Here is a 19,147-nt window from a genome sequence, read left to right as displayed (position 1 = left end):
AGGCAAGGCGGTGTGCAGCAGTTCTGTATTGCAACAATCGAAAAGAGTTCTAGAGTTTACGCCGCAGCCTGGTTGGCCCGTTCCGCAAAACTTAAGGGGCGCAGTCCAGACCTGGGCATCTATGGGTTGCAGTGTCATCGCTCGGCATCCAACCGTGCCGAGATGACCACGAAAGATTAGTAAATTTTTCATGGTCTTCACGGCGTGCACTTCTGGGTGTCACTTCTGGCAGGATCTAAGAAAATATCTAATGGATAGATCACTTTGTAGTGAAGTCATTCACCTCGACCTCGTGTTTGCCCATCTTCTCCTTAAGCGCTAGCAGCACGTCGTTCAGTTCTGTATCGCAGCAGTAGAAAAGTTCTAGCGTTGTCACCGCTGGTGGTAGCATGGTTGAACTTTCCCTCTTAAAGTCCAGGGGACAAAGTCCAGCCCTGGCTTCCAAGATCTTCAGGCTGTAACCATGGGGCTATCCAACCCTGGGCATCTGACGTCACTCACCTCGAACTCGTGCTTGCCCATCTTCTCCTTAAGAGCTAGCAACACAGCATGTAGCAAGTCCGTGTCTCCACTCGCGGCCGCCTTGCGTAGCGCCGCGCCGCCCTCGCCTAATGCCAGTAGTAAAGGCACTTGGAGTTTGCTGCGCGTTTCGTATTCTAGGATCTGAAACAGGAATGCTTGAATCTTAATGGTTGGATTATAAGGCTTGTTTTTCTGATATGAGAAACACTTGGAATTTTATGAATCATCGTCATTTCGGCCGCAGTACGTCGACGACGATTTTCAAAATCGCCGGTAAGTAGGTATACAGGGTGTTAGGTAAATGGGTATATGAGCCGACACTAGCCCATGTTAACATGGTCATATAAATGGTATGGTGAAGTCAGAAAATTGATATCTTCATTTTAATTATTTTAATTTTCATACAAATCGGATTTTATAAAATTTATTTTGTATGAAAATTAAAAAAATTAAAATAATGATATCCAATTTCTGACTTCACCATACCATTTATATGACCATGTTAACATGGGCTAGTGTCGGCTCATATACCCATTTACCTAACACCCTGTATACGGTTATTTAATCTACTTGCAGGAACACGACTCTCTAATTTCTCGGATGCAAAGAGGGACTTGGCTTACTCTCCTCATGGTGTATAGACTGACCAGACTCCCTCCCCAATTGGATATTGGTCATATCATATCACACCATTTACTTTGCTGAAAATAAATTAGAACCCATCTACCTACATAAGTTAATGTCAACAGATTAGGATAACGGTGATGATCTAACCTTGATAGCGAGAGCTTTCCTGCCTTTCTCGTGAGCCTTCATAGCGATGGTGGCGTAAGATATTCCGGGAACATTCCGCAACTTTTCTCCGATCTCGCGCGCCGCACTCTCGTTGTCTAGGTGCGGTTGGGTCACCTGAATCGTTGAATAAATCGTTAAGTATCATACCAGCGAATCGAGACTATAGAAAACGATTGCTGACCCGATCTCATGGGTCATACAGCCTGGTAATGTGCAAATGAAAGGAGTTTAAGGTTTGATTACCACGAATCCGGTCATCACATAAATCTAATGTCAATAATGGTTACCACCTTTGGTGGAAAATGGTTTATGTCTATCTACTATTATTTTTTGTTGTTTTGAATTTAAAGTTTTTGACTTCATAGAATTGGTGTTAATCTAAAGACTTACAAAATAATGTCTTGATCAATCTATGGATCAACAATCAATACCAAAGATCTTGAGTGTCTCGTGAGGGAGTTTGACCATAACTAATGACGTACCTTGTAGCAAGCCCAGTGCGACAGAACCCGAGTCCGGCCATCCTTTAGTTGTAAATAGGACGCGATGTGTCCCGCCAGACAGTGCAGCCGCCGCCATATTAGTCGATCCAGCAAGATACGCTCGCCTAGGTTGGAAACTCTGGACGATGTTAAGGATTTATGATTGAGAAACAAATTATACACTACGACTATCGTTTGCCAAATATTATGGTGATGCAAATAAATATCTGTCAAGTTTTCTTCCACCACTGAGGTCACACTTCTGCAGCGGAAGCCGCTAGAATACAGCGGGCTTGACGCCATCAGACCACCGGCATAACGTCGTGTTATCCGAAACCAGGGGCGTATCACATAGCAATGACAAAGGGCCCCTGGGCTACTGGAGCCCTAGTGCTGGATTAATCATACAAAAGCAACTTCTAGGGGCCCTACATCGGTTAGGGTAAGAGGCCCTGTGCGATAAGGTTAAATCTTAGGTCATACCAAATTTTTTTAACATCTATCTAAAAGGGACCCCGGATCGTTCAATGAATTTTACCCTTCCTTTAGTTTTATACAATGCATAGAATAAATAAACACATAAAATAAAAATCTTAGGTATATAATTGCTCCAAACTGATAAAACTCTATAAATATACTTTTTCAAAAGGATACTGTTTAAAAGTGAGCGGAATAGCCACCTTAGGGTCTCTCACGGCATTCAGAACCCTCAACCATCTGCAAGTCTTGACATAGTGTTCCGTCAGTATGGGGTCCACTATGAAGCCTTTGCCAAACTGGGCGGCTCGAATCAACATCTTCTGTATGTCAGGGTTGAATTCGTAGGCCGCCGCGTCTATACAGTTTTGCACAGCATTCGGTAGATCTGGTTTTACTATGCGTATGTACTCGTCCGCTCTGTGGCTGCGTTTCTGGAAAAGAAGATAACATTTTTATGTTTTTGGACCTTATGGCAAGGTATTGAGGTTTGAAATAATAAAATCCAACTTTAAAAATAAAATATCATAATTTAAAGTAATAAAATACCTGCATTTTTCTGACTTTGCTGATTTACAATACGGTTCGACAAATCAACAAAAATGCGACAAAAGCCAACATCACGCGGTGTTCCCAGGCGGTCACCCATCCAAGTACTGACCGCGCCCGACGTTGCTTAACTTCGGTGATCGGACGAGAACCGGTGTTTTCAAGGTGGTATGGACGTTGGCATTGGGATGGTCGAAAGTGTAATACATTTTATTTCTATCATGCTTCTACCTTTAGAAATATTGTTTACTAATTTCAGCAACTCATTCGCCAACGTCCATACCACGTTGAAAACACCGGTTCTCGTCCGATCACCGAAGTTAAGCAACGTCGGGCGCGGTCAGTACTTGGATGGGTGACCGCCTGGGAACACCGCGTGATGTTGGCTTTTTGATTTTGTAACTTATTTTTGAAACGATTTCGATTTCTTGAAAATATTTTGGGAATTTTAGGTGTTTTTTTTGTCGATATTTTTTTCGTTCAGAGTATTTACATGAAACTGCTTGGAAGCCTCCACCAAATATGACCCAGGAGCAGTGCTGTTGATCCTGAATATCTTATCGACTTCCACCGGCACTCTCTGCACCAGTTCGTGGCTCATCTCCGAAATGATCCTCACGCAGTCCATCTCTTGGATGATGTAGAACGGACTTACCATTGAAATTCAAATACAAAATATTTCTCCTACTTTTGGCAATGTGTTTACTAATTTCAGTTCACTATTCGCCAACGTCCATACCACGTTGAAAACACCGGTTCTCGTCCGATCACCGAAGTTAAGCAACGTCGGGCGCGGTCAGTACTTGGATGGGTGACCGCCTGGGAACACCGCGTGGCGTCTTTCCATTCTATACATATCCAGAACGCAAGGGTGTGAAACTAATCGTGTATAGTTTGAAGATGACTTTTTTTACTAAGTTCCTCCAAACTATACACGACCAGTACGCATACGCTGCGTACTGCTCGCGTATACTTTGTAGTGACTTAGGTCAATTATCTTACTCCAAAATATACATCGTCAGTACACATACGGACTAATCATGAAATGTATGTATTGTAATAAGTGCACGATTATAATGTAGGTATACGCGAGTAGTTGCATGCTCGTCATTTTGACTTATTTACCTCTCTTTCTATTACATATTAATTCATATCTGCGTGTCTACTTTAAACATTGAATCATCTTTCGACACGTGCCATTGTTTTGATAAAGAGATTTTTGGTGTTTCGTATTCTGCCATAGAAAAGGTATTTGTTTTGGGGATGATATTTTATCAATACTCGAATTACTCTTAAATTAAGAATTATGTATGACAAAATGATTTTGTTCTTGAGATAAAAGCTTATAAATAAAAATAAATATCCCTGGACATTTAACACTGCGCTTCTAGTACCAAACTAAGCAAAGCTTGTACTATGGGTACTAGATAACGTACTTAAATACTTTTTTTTTGTAAATACATACTTATTATACATAGAAGACACCCAGTCCAATACAAACAAATATGTTCATGCACACAAATTAATGTTTGTACTGTGCGGGAATCGAACCTGCTACCTCCGGAACAGTTATCCGTTTCGAACCACTACACCAAACGGTCGACAATTTTAGTTAATAATGCACGTTTAACTTTCTTCATTGACTCTCTCTCATTTTAAATGAATTTATGATTACACTAATAAATTATTGTTATTTAATTTGAAATCTACCTAATCAATTTCATTTCAGAAACCACTTACATTAGTGTTATAAATCTAGATTTATTATATGTAAATTCAGTAAAATAATGATATTTTATGTAATAATTTATGAATTTAAAAATGGCATCACCGTACGTGATACTACATAGGTAGTTCTTATTTCTAATCTCGAGGACAAAGCACGAGCATAATATCAAATAAATGTAATAATTTTAAATATAATTCCATATTTTACTAAATTAAATCAACTAAACACACTCTAGTCAACTGTAAGTGGTGTAGTATAGTTTGGAGCGAAGACGGAATCCATCCACGATACAAACTATACACGATCAGTACGCAAAATTCGTGTATAGTTTGTAGTGACCGATTTACAAACAGGCACTACAAAATATACACGAGCAGTTTCCTATGGGTGCGTTCTGGCCATGTATAGAACGGAAAGACGCCACCGCGTGATGTTGGCTTTTTGATTTTGTAACTTATTTTTACAATGATTTCGATTTCTTGAAAGTATTTTGGGGATTTTAGCTGCTTTTTTGTCGATAATTTTTTCGTTCAGTGTATTTATTTACCTGAAACTGCTTGGAAGCCTCCACCAAATACGACCCAGGAGCTGTGCTGTTGATCCTGAATATTTTGTCGACTTCCACCGGCACTCTCTGCACCAGTTCGTGGCTCATCTCCGAAATGATCCTCACGCAGTCCATCTCTTGGATGATGTGGAATGGACCATCATATGGGTAAGACACGGATTTGCCGTTGAAACCGTAGACGCAGAGAACGTCGTCCCAGTGAGCTATTATGGCTTGGGAGCCGCACCTAGAATTAAATCATTTTGTCTGTAAAGGCACTTTTTCCATCTTGCTAAATACCAGAAAATGAAGGTAAAATAGTTTTTGTATTTTATTGAATCTAAGTTGCCGCCTTTTTGGTTTTGATGATGATGCGCTTCAAAGGAATAAAATGTGACACATTTTATTATGGCAGCATTTTTTTTATGGCTCGCGCGATTGCGCTTTTGCCAATGACAAGTTTTTAAGGCATTAATGATGCCTTAAAAAACTTGTCATTCTAAGTATGTTACAAATATTATTTTATGTATTTTATTTACTTATGTTCCTAAGTATTTCCATCTTGAACATCTTTTTAATGCTCACTGATTGAACATAACAAAATAAATAACATAAAAAACACATACCACACTAGTTCCTTGGGAACTTTAATGAAACCTGTATCTATTTCGCAGTATTTCGCCTTGAAGTCAGACGACCCGATCCAGAGGCATCCAGAATCCGTGAACAGAGCAACGTGTCTGCCATTTTGGGACGGCACAATGGACAGGATTTGTGTGTAGTGGAGATTCTTTATTTCTGGAAGCTAAAAGGAAAATATAAAATATATTTCGTATATTTATGGCTTTGGAATTCTAAGCCACTAGGCACTAATGCCCGTTATCGTCATTAATACCTAATTTTTAAGTGACCCATTTGAAAACCAAATTCCTGTTAATTGTGTTACTATAATAGGGGTCACTTAAAAATTAGGGATTAATGATGAAAACGGGCATAAGGGAGCCAATCTAAGGGAGGACTGATAACAAAGGTCTGATCCAAATTATGAAATGCTTTGGCTATGTAAATACACACTTCTCCTCTTCATTTAGTACATTCGCCAATTCGACTGACTTTAATTTAAATTTTAGCTAAGGCACATTTTACAGTTTACTTAAAACAAATTGAATCTTATTGTTCATAATTAAAGAAGAAAAATAACTGATTAAAGTTTTACTTTAAAAGAGTTTCGTCTTGGAATTTTTCATTAATGGATTACCTGGATTAGTAAGCTACTCATCGGTCAAGTTAAGAATGAACGCTCACCATAAGAACAGCCCTGGTCTCTCCCAGCTGGCACTTGTATATCTCCTTGTCGCGGCACACCAGGAACCCCACGACTGCCGGAGATCGCACGTAGGACGATAGCACGCACCATGAGCTTATTGGCTCATTAGCTCCTGAAATTGTTTTGATTGAAATATTTGGTGGCAGTGTCTAAATATGTTAACACCCGTATTCACAAATGATGCTTGCTTAAGTGAAGCAGCAATGGTATGCGAAGTCGAACGCACAGCGTTAAATAGAGCTCTGTCATTGGTTAGTGTGTGCTGTGGTGTGTGTCACTCTGCCACTCAAGTACTTACGCCCATATTCACAAACATTACTATGAGGTCTTACAGTGCACGTGGACGCACAGGGTCCCAAAAACCTATTCATAGACAATATCACCCGTATTCCGTATTGAACGCTGTGCGTTCGATTTTCTGATTCACTTAAGCAAGTATTGTTTTAGAATACGGGTGATATTGTCTATGAATAGGTATTTGGGACCTTGTGCGTCCACGCGCACTGTGAGATCTCATAGTAATGTTTGTGAATACGGGTGTAAGGGTTGTCTTGGGCCACTAATCATTACCAACCATTTTGGACATAAAGTTCGGAAATGAGTAATGGCCCAAGAAACTCGGGAACCTTACCAGATAAATAAATATCTAGATTGTTACTTACTAGGCAAATCCGGCACAGATCTGACTTTGGGGTCGGCGACATTGCTCACTACAAACATGCGGTTGGTGGTGGTAATGACGGCTAGCCCAATACCGTGAGGGTTAGAAAAAAGTTGCGCCTTGCTGACCTGAAAAAAGTAGTTTACTCTAGGTAAATAGAGATTTAGAAATACATCAACAATAAACATAATTTTCTCTACTTCTTCTTGTCGTATCGACAACAAACCTTTACAGATTGTATACAGTATGACACTATTAAGGCGGTTATCACACTGCGCCGCGCTCCGCCGCGGAGCGCGTGATTTCATATAAAAAATCCCGCGCGCAGACGCGTTGTCAGTGTGTTGTGCCGCGCGTGTTTTCTATACAAACTGAGGTGCTTGCATACAATGATTAAATCTGTCGTCCTGCGTACCGCGGCGGAGCGCGGCGCAGTGTGATAACCACCTAATAGTTAATACAGTGTCAGCCCAAAATTCTGCTACAAGAGTGGCATTGTCCGTAGCATTAATTAAATCCTTCTGCGTGCAGTTATTTGGGCACACATAATTTTCTCTAAAGAAGCTACACAATTAATTTTAAAATCCACAAACAAAATACCAGGAAATTTGACCACATCAGGTGCGATTGTGGTCAAATACCTGCCTTGTTATGCATAAAAAAAAAACCAACCTTAGTGTCCCTGACCTCCTGTCCCAAATTGAAGGTCTTCTGGTAGGCTCCGAACATGTCGTATATCAGAACGTCTCCACTTTCCTGCACACACAGTAGCTGCTCGCTGTCCGACCAGCCCATGTGTACGAGCACACCGCTGTTCCACTGAAACGTAACAGTGAACTTAGTGTAAGCGATTAAGCGTTTTTTTTCAATACTCAATAATTTATTGCAGCACCATTATAGTCTTTACAATGATGTTAAAATTTGTACGCAACCTTACAAACAAAACCTAAAAAGTAGGATGATAGTTATTGCTATATGTATATGAAGATAGGATGCTGTAAATTAATTAAAAATAAATAGATAATGGTACTATAATCAGGTACTAGTATTGTATCCAAGGTACTAACCAATATTTTGGAAATGACATTCCCGACACAATTGTAGATTGTGATTACTGGCTTGGCCGATGTCACAACTCGCACCAACAGTTTCCTGTCCCTCACCGTGGCTATTGGGCCTCCATACTGGGCTCCGCTTACCAGCATGTTTTCAAGACCTTCATCCATTGTCCAATTCATGGTGTACAGGTCAAATTTCCTAATACAATCAAAAATAGGTATTAATTTGATGTCATACTATAATACTTAATCAGGGGGTTGAAATGAAAGTTGTTTCATTGTTTTAGTGTGACTTTATGGGATTAAATAATCTACAATGGGGTGAAGAAGTGACGTACATTGATAAAAAAGGAACAACTTGTTCATAGTGGAAGTAATCAATGATTGAGTATTAAACAGACCTGTAATAGGAATCCAGCTGGAACCAGTCCGCAGTTAATAGCGCCGACATTTTGCTCACTATTAAGCTGGACTTTGCTGATAACGAGCTGTTTTCCTCAATTAATTAACAAATAGTAATTATAGATACTTCATTATGAAATTGATACACTTGGAATCAGCATCCCGATTGTTAAATCACTGGAGTAAGAACTAAGCGTAAACTTCTATTTAAATACACTCTTTTGAATGCTATTTTATGCGCCTTTTTATTACAAAAATTAAATACAAAATAACATCAATGCAGTGATTCAATGGAATTTGTTTTGACTTTTTTGACGTAAAACCCACTGACAGTGACAGGCAATGTCAAAGTCGTATTGTTTTTTATCACTTTCAAACTAGCACAAACATTTAAAATATTCATCCCTCTTTTTTATTAATTTAAAATATTTTTAATAACAAAGAGACGAGAAAACAAAAAGGACAAAAACTATAATCTACTTTTAGTTCGCTCAGCTTCATTAAAGATCATGGCCTGCAACTCACATAGTGGAATGTGCTGATCAGACTGAAGCTGAAAACGTGGTGGAAGCGAGTTTTTCCTGTGTGTAGTTCTGCACCCTTTGATTTTGGTTATTTACTATCAGTTACATTAAATAAAAATACAAAATCTTTTTTGCTACTTTCGAAATGAATTGCAATACGTAGCCATCGCCTATCTATGAAAACAAAGCGCCAATCAATATTTTTAATAGGTTTAGGATGGGTAAATGGGTTGCCTTTAACATTTACACCAGTGGTAGGTATCTAGGACGTAGCTAAATGGAACGTTTTTTATAAAAATAAAGTATAGTGTGATGCACATTTAGTTAGAGCTGCTTACCTCAGTAAACCTGATCAACTAAAAATAAAAATAAACCCAACTGGTCGAGGCTATGGGACCCTTAGCCCATTATGCGAAGAAGCCAGTTTATTATTTTCGCATGGATGACTGCTAGCCATTTTCTCACGACTCGTCTTGTCCATGTAGACTATTAAGTAGTGGCTGGAATTTGCATTCCTAATGACAATGCTGCTGTCTCCCTCGAAGGCATACGAAGAAAAAAGAACAAAAGACAAAACGTAGCGTCTTCGCTTTTATTTAAGTTGTTTAAGAAATAATTGCACCTTATTTATAACGCAGTAGAGCTACAGGTAGAGCTTTCATTTTCATGATCAACAAAATATAGAATTAATTAAATTCCATACCTTTAGATCGACTATTTATGATCAGAAACGCAAAATAATTAAATCCTGATTCCCGATAACAAGTAACTACCTACTACTAAGTATACGGGGTGTTTCTTGTAAGGTGTCAAGCCGAAGGCAGGTGATAGGTGAGGACCATACCTATTGATTCCACCCCCATGTATGTTCTACGATTTTTCGTAGTTTAGAAGTTATCATTAATTTTGTAACTTTTTAAAAATTCATGAGCTAGGCTTTAATAATTTTTATCTTTTTTTCGGATTATCTTTTCTCTGATTGTTCGTAGAACATGGGTGGAATGAATAGGTACCTATTACCTGGCTTCGGCTTGACACCTTACAGGAAACCCCCTGTATAATGTAATAAAACTCACATTATTTTCCAAGTAGACTTCTATTTTCTTCAGGTACTCGTTACAGGTTCCAGGCACGTCTGACCACGACAACGGCTCCAGCAAAAGTGATTCGATTCGCCATGTTTTTATCCCTCCTCAATTTAGCAGCCGGTGTTGCCAATAAAAATATTTAAGTTTTAGCCTTGTTTCCACTAGGGGGCACTTTGTGCGCACTAGTGAAAACAAGGCTTTATTCCATCGACCGTAGTTTTTAAAATTTAGCACGGTGTTGCCAGTAATAAAAATATAAATATTCGTTCGGAAATAGATAATTTTAATGAAACCTAACACTCGTCCATCCTGACGCAGTGCATGTCCTCATGCACTGGCAAACCTAACACATGGCCAATCGAATCACCTAACAATGTTATGAATTATATTTATTATTTCAAAATGTACTAGTTATCAAATCATAATAGAACCTTGCAAACCCTCCTTCTTGCAAGTTACAACATCATAAGTCTTATTATCTTGCAAACCCTCCTTCTTGCAAGTTACAACATCATAAGTCTTATTATCTTGCAAACCCTCCTTCTTGCAAGTTACAATAAATAATTTACAAATGAATAGCTTGCAAACCCTCCTTCTTGCAAGATTCATTGTAACCAATGTCATTCAAAACAATAATAATTAAAACTGAATATCTTGCAAACCCTCCTTCTTGCAAGTTACAATAAATAATATCAAATGAACATCTTGCAAACCCTCCTTCTTGCAAGTTACAATAAATCATTAACACATGAACATCTTGCAAACCATCCTTCTTGCAAGTTTCATTGTAACTAATGTCATTTAAACCCAAGTTATTTAAAGCTGAATCCTCTTTCTCATGACTATTTCATCTTTACTTAAAATCAAACTATCCATTACTTGTTTTTATTTATTATAGTTTATTCATTAACTCAAGTAGCGACCTATATATTATTTATTTATTCATTATTTATTATCCAATCATGTTTACCTTATATGTAATGTAGTAGATATATGTATAACTTATTAATTCCACTAACAAAACAAATCTTTCATGCGTAACTAAATGTGTTCTCCAAACTTATTAAACGTAATTAAAACAACCCCTTTTTATTTAGAACTTGTAACAAGGTAAATGACTAAGAGCAAGAGCGCTACAAACAATAATTGTTACCTAGCACATATCTGCATAAACGTACAGAATTAGAAAACATGTTTACTATTATCAATTTGTAAAGTGGTCAATCAGTTAAGTACGCAATACAGCTTATCCGATTTAGTACGCTAATAATAAAGTAAAATCACCGGTGAGATGGAAATTATTAGTATGAATATTCTTGTTTATAATAAAATAATAAAAATTTAAGTTCATCACAAGTAAATAAATGATTCATTTCATTCATTTCATTTCAAATCTCCCCTTTCTTTTTATAATTATTTACATGTGCAATAAAAACAATTACTTACATTAAGTACTATAAGTATACAATATATTAATAAACAAACTAATGATTACTTTCAGTGTCACTCGCTATAGAACTATTATCTTCAGCATCCTTATCCTCATTGCCCTCATCTACATCTAAAGCGGCTACGTGAACCCAGGGTAACATTCTATCAGCAGCGACGGTAGTCTGGCGTTTGTTCCTAGTACTGCTTAGACCAGGTATAGAAGCTAACCGATATCGATCGTTGCCTAACACAGTTACTACTCGGTAAGGTCCAATATAAGGAGACATCAGTTTTTTGCTCTTTCCGTCATTCGAGAAGCATGTTCGAGTAATTTTAACAAGTTCTCCCTCCTTATATATCCTAGCTGGACGTCGATTTTTATCATAAGCTTTTTTTTGTTTTTCCTGTTCCTCATCAATCCTATCTTTAACCGATTCCCGTATAGTTGTCAAATCCGTATTTTCACGAGTCTCGTGCACAATCTCATTCATTCTAGGATCTAATTCAGAGTTCACACTTGGCCCAAACATAATCTCTGCCGGCGTCCTACCTGTAGTTTTCTGACGAGTGTTATTCATTCCCCATTGCACTCTACCTATTTTGTCATCCCAGACTTTCTCATCAAAGTTAAGATTCTGGGCAGTCAAAGAGCTAATAATAGTGCGATTGCACCGTTCCACTTGCCCGTTAGACCTCGGACTCGCAACCGCATTCAGAACATGTCGAATCCCCTTATCCAGACAAAATTTCTTAAAGGCGTGCGAAGTAAAACACGTTCCACGATCACTTATTATTCTGTCTGGATTACGAAACGTATAAAATATATCTTCGAGTACTCTGATTGCGGTTTGAGTCTTAGTATTACGGACAGGCCTGATAAATATGAATTTTGTAAAAGAGTCGACCACAACAAGGAGATATGAATTCCCTCTATTGGATCGCACAAAGGGCCCAAGGTGGTCTATATGTACAGTATGGAAAGGAACTTCTACTTTAGGTATAGTATGCAACTGTCCCTCATTCGTACTAACCTTTTTAGAATACGCACATTCTATACAAGCCTGAACGTACTTTTTGACGAATTTGGACATTTTGGGAAACCAGTATGTTTTCTTAATTCGTTCTAGAGTCTTCTCGATACCAAAATGTCCAATTTCGTCGTGATTCATACGACAAACTTGCCACCTTGCCCCTTTGGGCACCACCCAGCGCAAATCTGTTTTGTCCCCATTTACACACTTATATAGTTTATTGTCCCTAATCAGATAGTTGTCTTTTATATATTTTAGACCATCTATATCCATGTTAGAATCGATGATATTACGAATTCGATTAAGTTCAGAGTCTCCTAGTTGCAAAGTTTGAAGCCAGTCCTGACCCGTGATTTGCATGACGCTTGGATATGGATCTGTCTCTGTTGTCACATAAGAGTGTTCAGTGGGGTTACGAGACAACGCGTCCACATGAGCCATTTTGGTGCCTGCCCTATATTCAATGTTACATTGAAATTCTTGTAATAAGAGCCACCAACGGGCTATGCGTGGAATCAGATCACGCTTGGAAAATGTAGAGCGCAAAGCGCTACAGTCCGTAACTATTTTGAAGTTTTGCCCTAACAGATACACTCTGAATTTCTTTAGGGAGCACACCACAGCCAGCGTTTCCAACTCAAAAGCATGGAAGTTCTTTTCCTCTGGTGACGTTTGGCGGCTGTAATACGCCACGGGCTGAAAACTGTCACCATCACTAGACTTCTGTAACAGAATTCCACCTATACCAACCCTGCTGGCGTCAGTGTGTAATTCTGTCACAGCAGTTGGGTCAAAGATAGCTAGTATGGGCCTATGGACTAACCTATCCTTGAGAGTCTGAAACGCTGCCTGTTGGTCCTCAGTCCATACCCATTCTGCGTCCTTTTTAAGCAATTTGTTTAGGGGATGCGCTAGTGCGGCAAAATTGCGAATAAACTTCCTAAAGTAGCTTACTAGCCCTAAAAATTGGCGGACCGCGTGCACATTAGTGGGACATGGAAAATCAACTACGGATTGAATTTTCTTATCACCAGGTCGTATACCCTCTGAACTGATCTCATATCCTAAATAATTGATTTTGGTTTTAAGGAAGTCGCACTTCGACAAATTTAATTTCAGATCTGCTTCCTCTATTAATCGTAGGACTCTCTCCAGTCTTTCCAAGCATTCATCCACACTTTTTCCGTATATTAAAATGTCGTCAATATAAGCAGTTGCTTCAGAAAATCTAGCTGACCCTAAAACTTTATTCATCATTCGTTGAAAAACCGCCGGCGCGTTTGCCAGCCCGAAGGGCATACGGTTAAATTCGTATTGCCCATCCGGGGTGACAAACGACGTCAGCTGTTTAGAGTCATCTGATAAAGGCACCTGATAATAGCCAGAAGACATGTCTAAAGATACGAAATATGCCTGTCCTGACAGCCTCGCAATCTCGTCTTCTATCACTGGCATTGGGTACCGTTCTTTCACAGTAATAGAGTTTAGCTGCCTATAGTCAACACACAACCTTTGTCGTCCATCTTTCTTTCGCACCAGAATAATAGGACTGGCATATTCCGAAACTGACTCTCGTACAATCCCTGCCTCTAACATTTCTCCAATCATTTCCCTAACCTGTTCACGTTCCTTGTGAGACAATCTATACGGTCGATATACTACGGGCCGCTTACTATTCAATTCTATGTGCATTTCGGTGATATTAGTGCACCCTAATTCTTTCAAAGATGACGCAAAACAATGTTCATATTCCCTCAATAGTTGTAGTAATTTTTGTTTGTGTTCGTCGCTAATTGTACTGCCTATATGAACCTGCTCGATGTCTATGACATTGTTTTGTGTTTGAGCGACATCATTAGTCACACGCGTAAGGCGTTTTACCACATTGACTTTAATACCCCTCCCGAATATAACCCCTTCGCGAAACTGACAACTCTTTGATACAGGAGTTATGTACACATAGAGCTTTCCTCCTCTTACTTCGTACACACCCCCATTGATCTTAAATTGTTGGGTGGGTTTCCCCACTATCCTAGTATTTAACAAGATGGTTCCATTTGTGATCGAGTTTGTACATGCCCTAACGGCAGCTGGACCATAAATATTGCTACTAGTCATGCTGTAAACTGTAATAGAGATATTTTCCATGATATCGGTATTTGAGAATGGAAGCTCGGTGACTACGTTTGTGAACTTTAATTGTTGTGCGTCCTTATATACAACAATATGCGGCTGTTCAGTATAAGATTGTCCCACCAGCAACGGATAATCAAGTAATTTATCATCAACTAGGTGACATTTCACACGCGCATCCACACCATCAATGTTGACATTCACTTCAACACTACCTAACGACTGAATTATGTTATTGCCAAAACCCTTAAGCGGGGTAGAACAAGTATTGTCACACGACAACCCTAAAGTTGTTGCAATAGATTGTGAAAGTAACGTAACTTCACTGCCGAAGTCAATAAAAGATTTAAATGGGATGTCATTTACCCTACATTCCTTAATAAATTTTGAGTTGGTCCCTGACATTGAAATGCTCATTGTCTTGCGTGCGGGAACTACACTATCATTAGTACCAACGTGTTCAGATCTAATTGTACAATTATCTGACTTGTGACCTATTCTACGACACTTCGTACATTGAATTAGTGGTTTTGGACATTTTAAGTATGGGTGTCCATTTTCCTTGCAGTTAAAGCAGTATAACTGTGTATTATTGCCACTAGGCTTGATTGGGCGAAGAAGGGAGCTATTCCTCGAATCGTTAGATCTAGTTTTAAAGTTATTGCGGTCAAACGGTTGCTGGCTTTCTTTATTACTCATTAAGAATTGAAGTAACTGTTCGGGTTGCGTACAACGTAATGCATTAGCACTAGATCGCATAGTTTTATCGGTTAACCCATGTATAATACAGTCTACCGCTCGCTTGCCTTCAATGTCACACTGGTTTAACAGGGCCAACTTTTCATAAAAATATACTTCTAGGGGTTCATTGTACCTACTCTTTCTTTTCAGCATATCCTCCAAGGATTGGCCATAATTCTGTTCGAAAGGAAAAGCATTCAAAAGTTTTTGTTGCCACTCAGTCCAACTAAATAATATGGAATTTAAACTTTCGTACCACGTTTTAGCCAATCCTTGGAGTTTTTGCATCGCGAAATGAATTACTGTTTTTTCATCCCAGCCGTACACCGTAGCACACTCATTCACCTTCTTAAGCCAAATATCTATGCGTTGACTCTTTGAAGAAGGGTCAAAGTCTGGCAGAATATTTTTAGAGTGTATATTGTTACTATGCATCTGAGTGGGTAGGGTGGACGGCTGAGACTGATTCTTAACGTTACTAAGTGAATTTATCATATTAATCACGTCCCTAGCAGAAAAAGTTGGGCTTTCTGACCTTTTAGACTTCTGAGCTGGGGCGCCATCCTCGATGAATTCTCCGATGCGTGCCCGGCGAAACTCTGAGCTGCGCGACCGGCGGGTACCCCTGCGTGCGCGTCGCTCCTCACTTTCTCGTTCTCCCCGACGTTGCTGCTCACGATGATAGTTGCGGCCGCGGCTCTCCCTTTCCGATGCCATCCGGTGCAGCTGGCTCCGTTCTCTCCGTAATTGGTCCTCCAGGTCCCGTATGCGTTGACGTTCACGTTCTAGGTCTACATCCTTCTTAAGTAGACTTCTGTCACGTTCCGTACTTCTCAGTCGGCTTCGGCTGCGGTGGCTTCGGCTACGGTAGCCCCGGCTTCCTCGGCGAGTATGGCTGCGACTGCGTCGCATCGATTCTCGGCTACCACCAGCTGTTTGTTTTTCAGGCGTCTTCAAACGGCGCAGCGGTGGTAATTCATCATCGTGCGGCATCATTCTGAAACTCGAAAACGTAAGCTATGTATTTGTCCTTTATTAAATACTTGATATCCTGTTATCTCGAAAACGGTGCGTCCTAGCGCAAAAATAACAAAATTTTGGCCCCCGTAGACCCCATACTGAGCACAGGTCTCATTATACAAGTTAACAAAAATGACCTTCGAATGACCTTTCAAGTTTTCTAAAAATTAAAACTGTAATAAATACCAATATTTAGTTTTAAAGTGTTATAAAATGCAAAAAGAAATGTTTTCAGCTACCTACGTAAGTAATTAAAGTGCAACAATAAGAAATAAATAAAAAAATACTGTAAGTGGGTACATGCCACTTCTGAAATGTAATAAAACTCACATTATTTTCCAAGTAGACTTCTATTTTCTTCAGGTACTCGTTACAGGTTCCAGGCACGTCTGACCACGACAACGGCTCCAGCAAAAGTGATTCGATTCGCCATGTTTTTATCCCTCCTCAATTTAGCAGCCGGTGTTGCCAATAAAAATATTTAAGTTTTAGCCTTGTTTCCACTAGGGGGCACTTTGTGCGCACTAGTGAAAACAAGGCTTTATTCCATCGACCGTAGTTTTTAAAATTTAGCACGGTGTTGCCAGTAATAAAAATATAAATATTCGTTCGGAAATAGATAATTTTAATGAAACCTAACAATAACAATATTAGGTTCTCGTGAAGATAAGAAATTCTATCCAAATCGCTTTGAACCGGCCGTGGTCGGTGCTCTGACTGTATGGTTATGGAATCTATGATTAAAGAAATATTATCCCGAAGAAAGCGCTGCCTATTAAATTTTTTAAAACATTAATTACCACTTTTGCATGGAGAAACTAAATGAAAATTCGTTAAGCCAACGGTCCCTAAAACGGGTAAACTACCTAATTTAGAGTTGACTCCATCAATCTTTTGATGACTCCCTAAGGCGTTTTGCTAAACATGTCTACGTACCGAGCAAAGTTATATTATTCTCCCATTCTATTGTATTAAATAAAAGGTGTCAGGGGCACTGGCTCCTGCAGATCCATCATTCTACCAGCTTGCGTACCAGCAAAATAAGGAAAACCTAATCTAATGTACAGTCACCTGTAAAAATACAGTTGTGTTAATAAGTGAGACAGTCAGTTTGAAATACTTTTCAGGTCAACAAGTCTGGCTAGGAGGACCTTAATTCGATGAATGAGAGAGCTAATCCCTGCATTTTTTTACCATAATACATTAGCAAGAAGTGATAATACACCTAACAAGAGTAAGTAAGTTTTTGTATGTAGGTACTTTCGATTGGTTTGATTCGATATTTTTTACGATAGAAAAGGGGGTTGTAGGATATTTGGGAGAGGAATGGGATAGGGTACCTTCGATGTAGCAGACTCCGCAGGACGGTTCAAAATTTTGGTCATTCTTTTCTTCTTTTCAGAGGTAGCGTTGATGATGTCATCAAACTGGCTATTATTCTGCCCCTAACTGTACCTATGTAGATCCCTCGAAGTTATTTTGATATACGACCCGAAACAGTTCACAAGCTTTGGTCAGCAAAGTTAGTTTGTAGAAACTTCCACTCTTACAAAGGTAAAGTTCATACGAGTAAATATGGTAATAGTGGATATTTAGTTTATGAACTCGCTTATGAAAGCTAGACACGAACTTTAATGGTAGGTAGTTCGTCCACATAATATCTACATGGTCTTATATAAAAAGGTTTTACTAAACAGTTGGAAAGGATTAAAGGATAAACATGTTACTAAAGCTCACATTATTAGATTCAAACATACTACACAATATTTTCTTACACTCAGAAAATGTGTTTTTTCCGGTCGGTGTAGCTGTTGAGATGGCAAAAGCGAAGAAATTCAGCAATACAATTTGCCTCAATAAATAAAGAATATCTTAAGTGCAAAAATAGTAAGGGGTAAACAGTACAAACATTTCTTGGAAAGAAAGATATTGAAGTTTCCATAAAAATACATTCTTGACTTGACAGATTTCGATTAACTTTTCTGCTCATGTAAATGGAATTTATAATGCTACATATCAAAGGATAGAGGTGGATAAAGAGAAATATAACGAAATGTCAACTTTATTTGGATTTCTTTTATGTGTTGATAAGTGATCCAGAAAATAAATAAGATTGGGAAGGCTTCCTTCGCCTTTGAAAGTGCGGGTAGAGTCGTAAAGGGCCCTTAGCAAGTTGTGCCTTGTTAATAACTTCTGCGTTAAAGATATGTGAGTGTTGTTACACCAATTTGTTGGAGCCTCGTAAAGTTTTGTTGCGAGATGCCAATCTACTTAGTGCTAGCCTTATTTCGGATCTGGATCATAAAATTTTTATTCCTGGCTTTGGGATCAATATAACTTAGTTATAGCATCATAAATCACATGTTTATATCATAATTTGAAAGAAACTGTCGTTAAATTGATTTAGAAGTGAATTTATACCACCGCCTTTAATTTGGAGCCTCTGTACCTAAATATGACAGTAAAAGCAATTTATTTTATATTACTGTAATTAATATAATATTATGTATATTCGCAAAATTAAGACGCGTCAATAAGTCCTACTAATTTGAGAGACGAGCGAGTGAGGGAGGAGAGTAATTAATAATTGCTAATGAGAAACATAATATTAATGCCTGAGTACGTCGACA

At 38.7% G+C, this 19,147-nt stretch overlaps 1 protein-coding gene and 3 non-coding genes across 5 annotated transcripts in view; 2 read left to right on the top strand and 2 right to left on the bottom strand.

Annotated features, from left to right (window-relative positions):
- Window positions 1-19,147, bottom strand: part of LOC135076954 (vacuolar protein sorting-associated protein 16 homolog) — a 319,963-nt gene that overhangs the window by 5,512 nt on the left and 295,304 nt on the right. The window contains exons 2-12 of one of the 2 annotated variants that reach the window (XM_063971480.1): window positions 8,549-8,611; window positions 8,157-8,346; window positions 7,762-7,908; window positions 7,091-7,217; window positions 6,407-6,540; window positions 5,728-5,906; window positions 5,102-5,348; window positions 2,454-2,710; window positions 1,800-1,938; window positions 1,297-1,431; window positions 502-663 (exon numbers count right to left, since the gene is read on the bottom strand). In XM_063971480.1, coding sequence (XP_063827550.1) covers window positions 502-663; window positions 1,297-1,431; window positions 1,800-1,938; window positions 2,454-2,710; window positions 5,102-5,348; window positions 5,728-5,906; window positions 6,407-6,540; window positions 7,091-7,217; window positions 7,762-7,908; window positions 8,157-8,346; window positions 8,549-8,598 — 1,767 coding nt within the window. In that variant the 5' untranslated portion in view covers window positions 8,599-8,611. Of the gene's footprint in view, window positions 1-501; window positions 664-1,296; window positions 1,432-1,799; window positions 1,939-2,453; window positions 2,711-5,101; window positions 5,349-5,727; window positions 5,907-6,406; window positions 6,541-7,090; window positions 7,218-7,761; window positions 7,909-8,156; window positions 8,347-8,548; window positions 8,858-19,147 lie in introns of those variants that run through there. The other variant, XM_063971479.1, reaches the window with a different exon arrangement.
- LOC135077072 (5S ribosomal RNA) lies at window positions 2,889-3,007 on the bottom strand. Its single transcript, XR_010258380.1, has one exon. It is a non-coding gene; the product is annotated as a 5S ribosomal RNA (ribosomal RNA).
- On the top strand, window positions 3,095-3,213 carry LOC135077071 (5S ribosomal RNA). Its single transcript, XR_010258379.1, has one exon. It is a non-coding gene; the product is annotated as a 5S ribosomal RNA (ribosomal RNA).
- On the top strand, window positions 3,551-3,669 carry LOC135077073 (5S ribosomal RNA). The gene has a single exon (XR_010258381.1). It is a non-coding gene; the product is annotated as a 5S ribosomal RNA (ribosomal RNA).

This window comes from Ostrinia nubilalis, chromosome 12 (assembly GCF_963855985.1).
Source record: "Ostrinia nubilalis chromosome 12, ilOstNubi1.1, whole genome shotgun sequence".
NCBI classification, from domain to species: Eukaryota; Metazoa; Arthropoda; class Insecta; order Lepidoptera; family Crambidae; genus Ostrinia; species Ostrinia nubilalis.
Note: the sequence above shows the minus strand (reverse complement) of the source record. Positions and strands in the feature narration are given on the sequence as shown.